The sequence below is a fragment of the Alligator sinensis genome, unplaced genomic scaffold (assembly GCF_000455745.1).
Source record: "Alligator sinensis unplaced genomic scaffold, ASM45574v1 scaffold1083_1, whole genome shotgun sequence".
In the NCBI taxonomy this organism is placed as follows: Eukaryota; Metazoa; Chordata; order Crocodylia; family Alligatoridae; genus Alligator; species Alligator sinensis.
The window spans coordinates 299,417-308,102 of record NW_005842644.1 but is presented as its reverse complement, the minus strand read 5'-3'; the positions used below and the strand labels follow the sequence as shown (position 1 = coordinate 308,102).

Below are 8,686 nucleotides of genomic sequence, written 5' to 3'. Positions count from 1 at the left end.
CGCGGAGGGGAAGGTATTACGAGCTGTTCCAGGACTGGAAGCCAAGCAGCCGTAGGGAGCCGTGTTCCTGCAATATGTTGCCTTTAACTCTGGGGGACGCGTTTGGCAGCGGGCTGCGGCGAGCCTGCTTCCAGCGAACGACGCGCCTGCCTGCGCTGCTAACCCCGCAGCATCCTGGCCTCGGGGCCTGAAGGGCAGCTCTCCCGCTCGCAGAGACTGGAGAGGGCTGAGTGGGGCTGGGGCCAGGCGGTCATGCCCCTTCCCCCTGCCCAGTCCTTCTCGGGGCACTTGTGCCCTGCAAATGCTGCAATGCAGTGCCCGGCGTCCCTGCTTTCAAACGCTAGCGTGAGCTGGCTGCAGGGCTCCCCTGCACAGACAAGCCCGGGAGCAGCCTTGTGCTGCTTCGGCGTTGGCATCGGAGCCCCCCAAGAGCCCTGGCGCAGGTACCTTGGAGGGGGCCTGTTTGCACCAACCGCAGTCGCAGTTAGTTGCGGCTGATTCTGGGGCGGGCTCTACCAGAGGGACCCTCTGGCTGCTGCGGGACACGAGAGGGTGAGATGGACCATATCTAGGCAGTGGTTGTGTTGGGGTCCCCCTGCCCCAGCTGCCGCAGTCTGAGCCTTGGAAGGGCCGGCGCAGGGGGTGTCTACCTCGGAGATGGGATTTGGTCTCAGACAGCCTGGGGGAAGCCTGCTCCTGCGGCCTGCCTTGCTGTAGCAGACGGGGGCTAGTCCCTTCTGGGGCTGAACTTTGGCCCCTGCCATTCTTGCCACTCGGGGCCGATGCCCGCACTTGGGCTTTACCTTGAAGGATGAAGCGACGGGCTCCGGCCTCGCTGGGGATTTGCTGCAGAGCTGGCTGTTGCTAGGGGCTGGGTGCTGCTGGCAAGCTCCGCGCTCGCACGCAGCCCCCATTCATTTCAATTCCTTCATCAAGGCTCTCGCGCAGAGCTCGTGACAGCGCCAGGCGCGGGCCTGACTGCAGAGGCAGGAGTCCCGAGGCAGCTGCCCGGGCTGCTTCCCCCCTTTCCTTTCCCAGCGGCTCCCAAGTGTCGCCCCCAGCGGTGCTCGCCCAACTTGCGGGGCGTGCGAAGCCTCTCCCCGCCTCGCATTCGGCATAGGGCAGCGCCGTGCTGCAGAGGCGGCTCTGGAAGGTGCAGTGACTTGACTGAGGTCTCGCGGGAACGCGGTGGCAACGGCTGACACCTGCCAACTCTGTCTCATGTGCATGCCGCCCGGAGCCCGGGGGTGGTCTCTTGTGTTCCCCGGCCCTGCTGCTTCTCAAGTGCTCGCTGCCTTCTGCTTCCCAGCTTTTGGCCTCGATCTCCTCTCCGTCCCCTGCGTCTGACCAGCCCTGGCATTGCCACCTGCCTCGGGGCTGCCTGTTCTGCTGGAAGCATCCTCTGCACGCTCTCTAGAGCAGGTGCAGAGAAGGGCAGTGAGGATGAGGAGTGCTGCGGAGGGTCTTTCCTAGTAGGAAAGACTCGTGAGGCCAGGCCTGGGCAGGGCAGAGATGCTGGAGGGGGCAAGAGAAGGGCTTGCAATACTAAATGGCCAAGAGAAAGGCCCTTGGGATCGATCATTGCCCATCTCTCCCCAGACAAGGACGAGGGGTCAGCATGGACAGAGCAGGTGTCAGCTGAACACACACACCAGGCCGCTCTTTTCCCCCGATGCGGCATTAAAGTGGGGGCTCGTGGCCACCAGCTGCGGTGGGAGCTGAGAGCTTGGGCAGATCCACCCGGGACTGGACACGGGCTTGAGGAAAGGGGCACGGGGAGTGTGAGACACAGGGAACGAGGGGCACGGCCTCTGCATCAGACCGGCCTGGACCTTAAAGGCTGCAAGGGAGAGAGGAGCAGGGGAGAAAACCCTGCTTGAACCCAGTCGCCTCCCTTCCAGCTCCACTCTCTGCCCAGTGACACTGGAGACTGGGCACGCTGGACCTGGGTCTGACCCGGTCCAGGGCAGCTCTGCTATTCTGAAGGGTCTGGAGGCATCGGGAGGTGGTGCAGCCGCAAGGTGCCCTATGATTCCCTTGCCTTGGCGTTGTGTCCCACAGTAGCTGTTAATCATTGGCCCATAACGAGCTCAACTGTTAAGCAACCAGAGCAGAGACCATGGATGCGCCTGCCCCCTTATTTTGGAGTAAAAGGGCCTTTCTGGGTCTCTTGAGGGCTTTGGAGGAGAGTGACGAGCCCAGGGGGCAGGGGGGCAGTGTGCCAGGGCATCCTGGCACAGAGATGTTTGCAATGCAGAAGACGGGGATACACTGGGCTCCAAAAGGAGGAGGGATTTTGGAGGATGTTTCTAATCCTCCCCCAGGGGTGCTGGGTACTGCTGCAGCCCAGGCTGGGATGGGGCTGGGCTGTGCCAATGCTCCTGCTGGCACCCACCCTGCAGGGTCCTGGCTGGAGGGTCTTGCCCCTGCACTCAGGCTCAGCCCCACTGCACTGGGGCAGGAAGGTATTTCCCCCTACTCAGACTGGTCGCACTGGGGGGGTTTTGCCTTCCTCTGCAGCAGGGGCACGGCCTGGCCTGGGCAGAACCCATGACCCCCCTGGCAGCAGTACGACGGTGGCAGCCGCGCCCCCCCTGTATCCCAGGGGCAGGGGCGATGCCTGGGGCTGTGTTGGGGGCAACTTTGTCTTGTGGCTCCGAGGTTGGACATAGGGTTCGTCTGGGCTGGTTTGGATGGGGCTGATCCTGCCTCAGACTGGATGTGACCCCGCAGCTTCCTGCCAGCCCCCCGGCTCTAGGATTCTCCTTCTCCATGATGCCCACGTGCCTGGGCAAAGAAACGCCAAGCTCTTCGTTACAGAGCGGCTGTGTAAACTCCCTCAGGACCATGTCCAGCCTACTGGCTTCCTAGCGGCCCCACGCCTGGGGTTACAGTAAGCCCGTGGCCCCGCTGCAGGCTTGGGCCTCAGCTGACAAGGGGATGCGGTGCAGCACGGCTCTGGTGGGCGCTGCCCGGGCTCCATACATTGGCAAGGCCTGTGCATCTTCGAGGGGCTGAACGGTGCCCATCACGACCCAGACTGGGGCACTGCAGCCAGGTGCCCATGGCTCTGAAGCAGCAGAGCCTCTTGCAGGGCAGCGGGGACGAGAAACGGGGCTGGTGATGGGGTTGATTGCTCCAGAGGGGCAAACGCAGTGAAGCCCTGGCAGACAGTCTCTCCTCGTGCCGCGTGGCTGCTACCCCAGCTCCGTGCTGCCCCCGGACTCACCGTGGCTCCCACCTTCCTTGTGTTGCAGGACAAGAACCGGAAGCTGCGGCCTCTGTACGACATTCCCTACATGTTCGAGGCCCGGGAGTTCCTGCGCAAGAAGCTTATCGGGAAGAAGGTAAGAGGCGGCGGCTGCGTGGCGGGGAGCAGGCTCTGGCGGGGAGCCCGCGCGGTCAACGGTGGAACGGGGCTGTGATGCGAGGGGTGCCATCCCCATAAAACAGGCTGTCAAATCCGCAGGCTGGGGCTTCGGGGCTGGCTGCCTCCCATCCCCAGCCTGTTCCTTTCATCTCCTGGAGCTTGTCGGCTGCACCGTCTTCTCCCCGGGGTGTCGGGGCGGGCGTAGGAGCCATGCAGGTGGGAGCCTTTGGGGTGGGAGAAGAGAGCAGGGAGCACTGACCTATGATTTGAGGGGCAGGAAGGCTTCTGGCCAGGAAAGGGCCTCCTTGGTGCTCATGTAAGGGTCCCTCAAGGAGGCACCAGCACTTGTCTGGCTGTCTGGGGGCTCCTGGGGCCTGCAGGGTCTTGGATAGGCAGGGCTGCCAGGCCACATCTTCCCGCAGCACCGGTGGTCAGTACGTCCTTTGAGATGTCTGGGGGAAGGCAGGATGCTGCAGAGGCCGGATGTGGCCCCCAAGCCCTTCCCTTAGCAGGGGAATGGGCGCACAGTGCGGGACGGGCATTGCTTCATTGCTGTAGGGTAGCAAGTGGCAGGATGAGGATGCTGCCAAAGGCGGTATGGCTCTTGTGGACACGGGGAATGGGGTTTGTGTGTGTGTGTGTACATACATACAGACCTACATATCTGTGTGTGTGTATCTCCACGTGTGAATGTTTGTATGTATTTCTACCCCCTACCCCCCCTTTTCTAGCATCTCAGTTCTCCAGCATATTTTTCTGGGCTGGTTTAGAGCAATTCAGGGGAACGAGGAGCATCATCCGCACTTAACTACCGCTGCACATGCTCGCAAAGCAATTTTCAGACCCTCGTAAAATGGTCAAATAAAATCAATTTCCGTCACGGTGAAGGCGCTGGCTGCTGCTCGTTGAGGACTATTTCCATGCCTAATTGCTTCTTGCCATTTCCGAGCCCTGTTTATATATTAAAAAAAGAGAGAGGGGGCGAGAGAGAGAGCGAGCGAGCTCTGCAAAGTGCCTGTAAGAGGAAGGCTGTTCACTTGGCTCGTTCGGCATCGGCTGCAGGGGTTTTGCTGCGACTTCAGGACCCCGGGGGGGCTCTGGGAGGGGTAGGAAGCCAGGCTGATACCAGCCCAAAGAAGGCTGCCTGCAGTGAGTGGGGGGGAAAGGGTCCTAAAGGGAAAGTGCCATCTCCCCATGCCAGGAACAGGCCAGACGCAGCCCCAGCCCCACGGTGTTTTGCTGCAGGAACAGGCTCCTCCTTGCACTGTCCCGAGGCCTTCAAGCAAGGGCAGCCTGTAGCAGGGGCATGGAGGGGCGGGGGGTCTGGAAGCAGTGGCCAGCCCCTACTCCAGCCCCAGGGCTCGAGCAGACCAGGCCCCCTGGCAGTCCCTGCAGCTGCAGTCTCGGGGCATGTGGACGGATGATAAATGCGGTGCGGAGCTGACCGGGCTCCAAAGCATTTTAATCAGGCCAGCGAGGTTGCAGCGCGGGCCCTCGGCGCTGCTCTGCGACCTCCCAACCAGGCTTCTCCAGGGTTGGGAGGGAGGCGGCTGTCCGTCCCCCGCAGTCTCCCGGCCGGCGGCACCTCATTATATCCGCGCCCGCGTGCTGGGGACCTGGCCCGGGCGTGCTCTCTGCAGAGCTCATTACCGGCAAACGCGTTTTATCTTTAATTTAGGCAAATGTCGGCTCTTCCTAGAAGGGTTTGCGCGGAGCCGTGGCACTTAACGGCTCGCAATAGACCGGAGCCGTCTTAATTACATGCTTAAAAGCCCCTTGATGAGCGGAGCCCGGGGTTTGCTTTGGAAGCCGTGCTGCCAGTTTTTACCGGGGCTTCGCTCAGCAGGGAAAAGCCCCAGTGCCCAGGGGCCAGGCGGCTGCAGCGTGTCTGGGGTAGCCGCTGCAAAGCTGCGGTGCTTCTGGTTTGACCTGTAAACCCTGCCAGCCTGGCCCAGCCCAAGAGGCCTCGGCTGCAGCTGCCTGACATCTGCAGAGGATGTCACAAGGTGAGAGGACCCTCCGGAGATGGCTCCTGGCTCGGGTTCCTCGAGCTTCAGTTATGCTGCTTTTATGCTTCCCACCGATAATGGCTTGGCTTCTCTCCCCAGCCAGGTCAGGGCACTGCTGGCCTGGCAGGTGCTGCTTCTGTGACTCCCCAAAGGGACGGGGAAGCCAAAGCTCCTCCATGCCCGTGCACATGGGAATGGGTTGTGTCCGTGCCGGGTGCAATCCCGGCCCCCACAGCAAAGCCACCGTATTTCGGGAGCAAAGCAGTCTGGTCCCTACGGCGGCAAGGGGCACGTGGGGGGCTGCCCAACACTGCAGGGTCTGGGTTGGTAAGGGGCCTGGGATGGGGCTCTGCTGCTGCACTGGGGTCTCCAGGAACGAGCCCGCACAGGCCTTGTGGATGGACCCCTGGGCCATGGGCTCAGGTGGGTGCAGCATGCTCAGTCTCGCAGTGCAAAAGCCCAACACGTGTGGTTGCACCCGTGGGCATTGCACACCCCGTATTGAAGGCCACTGAGCCGGCAGGCTTCATGGCATGTGGGGAATGGGTCTCAGACTTCCTCCCACCTTGAGCTTGCTTTTGCTAGCCCAGCTCCATCCCCGCATCCTCAGCCAGCGACCACAGCCCGGTCCCTGCTGGGGGCTGAAGCTCGCGGGACCCCACCGCTCTGACTTGACCCCCGCGAGTCCGCCTCCCGGTACCAGATCCCAGGGCCCAGCAGAGCCGAGCGGGGTGGGTTTGACATTGATGTTGCAGCCCCGGCAGGCAGTCTCCGGGTCTCCCCAGGCAGGTGCCTCGGCGAAGCCCTGCACCGCGCTCTCAAGTGCCTGCGTAACGGAGCTACGGTGCCACTGAGCCGAGCTCGCCTCGCCCGTCGCGTGGCGCCGTTCGTCGTCCTCAACGTCCAAGCACCTCGGGGCAATTGCAACAGGAGCTGAGAAATGCAGGTGGATGCAGACGGAGGGATCTTCGGCCACCCCTGCCTCTGCCCCGGACTTTGCCCCGCTGTGTCAGTGGGCTGCTTCTCTCCCCGTTGCAAAGCCGTGAGCAGAAGTCCTGGCGCGGGGACGTATCGTCTGCCGTGGTCGAAGCAGGCCGCGTTCTGGGGCCGGCTCATTTTGGGGGGAAGGGAACAGCTTGAACCCCCTGCTTGCAGCGGCCAGGAGCAGCGAGCACAGAGGGCTGTTCTCAGCTGGCAGGGCCCCCGTGCTCTCCGTAAATCGAAGCAACTGGCTCTTTAGCTGCAAGCAAAAACGACCTCCATTTTTTAAAACAACTAATAACCTTGCACGGCACACGGGCTCTGCGCTGTCCGGACTTCTGTGTTCTCCGCTATTTAGGTAGCCTTGGGAATCGGGCGCCCAATCACCTTTGATGTTGCCGCGTCGGCTTTATAAATATTTCCTTTGTCAGCTCCACGTTTTTCACTTCAGATTAATTTGATTGAGTTAAGCGATGAAAAAAATCCTTTACGTTAATGATCAAAACAGTCCCCAGAGGTTGGAAATGCATTCTGATTTGAAATGACAGGCTTATAGGAGGCGGCTTGTCCTTGCTTTTGCACGGCTCGCTGTCGGGATCAATCTCCGCCGCGAGATTTCTTGCTTCTTCCCCCCCCTCTTTTTAACGTATTAAAAAAAGAGAGAGAGGGGGAGAAGGCAGGTAGTGGATTTAGTGGCTTTGGACTGCAGCTCATTTCCAAATGAGTTGGACCCGGCTGGGTTGGCACGGAGACTCCTTGCCTCTCTCTGCCTGTGGTTTCAACATAATGCTGTAGTCATTGATTGGCCTAACACGGCACGTTTGCGAGCTGGCAGCCTCGGGCGAGCTCTCCGTAAGGGCCTCTCCCAGCAGCACAGTCGGCCGAGCCTTTGCTGGGCTTATTTGCTGCTGCAGGAAGGTACGGCCGCTGCCTTGTGCTGGATGCACTTAGGCTCCGACCTGGCTTTGGCCTTGCAATGACGCTCCTCTCGTGCTGTAGAAAGGCTGAGTGACATGCCCAAGGTGACTCGGGGAGGGCTGGGGCGGAGGGGCAGCAGATGCAGGGCAAAGGCCGTGCCCTGCTCTGGGTCGGGCTCCTCTTTGCCTGTGCCCACCCTACCGGCTTCGAGACCCCTGATGCTCATGCCTGTCTGTGTGGTGGGGCAGGGGATAGGGCTGTGCCCTGCCTCCAGGTCTGGAGCCAGAGAGCAGCACGCGCATGTCCTCCCTGCAGCTGGCCCGTGCCCTTGCTGCCAAGAAGGCTACCGGCATCCGGGGCTGCATTGGTAGGAGTGATGCCAGCAGATGGAGGGCAGTGATTCTTCCCCTCTATTCTGCACTGGGAAGGCCACATCTAGAGTCCTGTGTCCAGCTGTGGGCCCCCCACTGCAGAAAGGATGTGGGGAAATTGGAAAGAGTCCAGAATCTGGTTTGGGGGCTGGGACGCATGGCTTGTGAGGAGAGGCTGAAGGATCTGGGCTTACTGAGTCTGCCGAAGAGAAGACCGAGGGGGAGGGAGATATAGAGTAGCAGGGGGGCTGCAAAGAGGATGGAGCTGGGCTGGTCTCAGTGGGGGCAGATGGCAGGACAGGGAGCAATGGGCTCAAGCTGCAGCAAGGGAAGTTGAGGTTGGATATTAGGAAACATTTTCTCATGAGGAGGGTGGTGTAGCACTGGAAAAGGCTCCCCAGAGAGGTGGTGGAGTCTCCATCCATAAACCCGGCTAGACAAAGCCTTGGCTGGGATGATGTAGCTGGGGCTGGTGCTGCTTTGAGCATGGGGTTGGATTGGATGTGACCTCCTGAGGTCCCTTCCAACCCTTGTAGTCTGCAGTTCTCTGGCAGCCTGGGTGCCCTCTCAGGGCCGTCCCCTGGTCTCTGGAGGTGGGTGGAGATCTCCCCTTGCTGCCCCCGGGAGCCACTTTGCCCTGTGAATAACTCTGGCAGCAAAGCTGGGAGCCCTTTCCGGGCTTCCATCTATTCCCTACGGCCTGGCCGTGCTTGTGGGTGAAGCTTTGGGCCTGGCTTCCCCCAAGGAGGAGGCTCCCCTGGGGCCTGTCTTGTCCACCTGTCGTAAAAGCATCATCCTCGGACGTGCTTCCTGACTTGCTCCCCTCGCCAAGTCCCGTGTCCCCCCCTGCAGGGCTCAGCCCCTGCCCGGTGCTAATGACTTGGGGCGCTTCTAGGTGCATCTGCACACTTCCAAGCCTGGATCCTGCCTTGCTGCAGCCAGGCTCTCCAGACCGGGAGCAGGAGTAGGTGACCAGGGGCAGTCACCGCATCAGACCCGATAGCTGGGGCACACTGGATAATGGATAAAAGCAGCAG

General features: G+C 61.2%; 1 protein-coding gene across 1 annotated transcript in view; it reads left to right on the top strand.

The window, feature by feature from the left end:
• SND1 (staphylococcal nuclease and tudor domain containing 1) overlaps positions 1–8,686 on the top strand; it is a gene marked incomplete at its 3' end in the record, with an annotated part of 220,382 nt that overhangs the window by 102,720 nt on the left and 108,976 nt on the right. Inside the window, exon 12 of the mRNA XM_025215432.1 lies at positions 3,258–3,347. Within this exon, the coding sequence (XP_025071217.1) occupies positions 3,258–3,347 (90 nt within the window). The remainder of the gene's footprint in view (positions 1–3,257; positions 3,348–8,686) is intronic.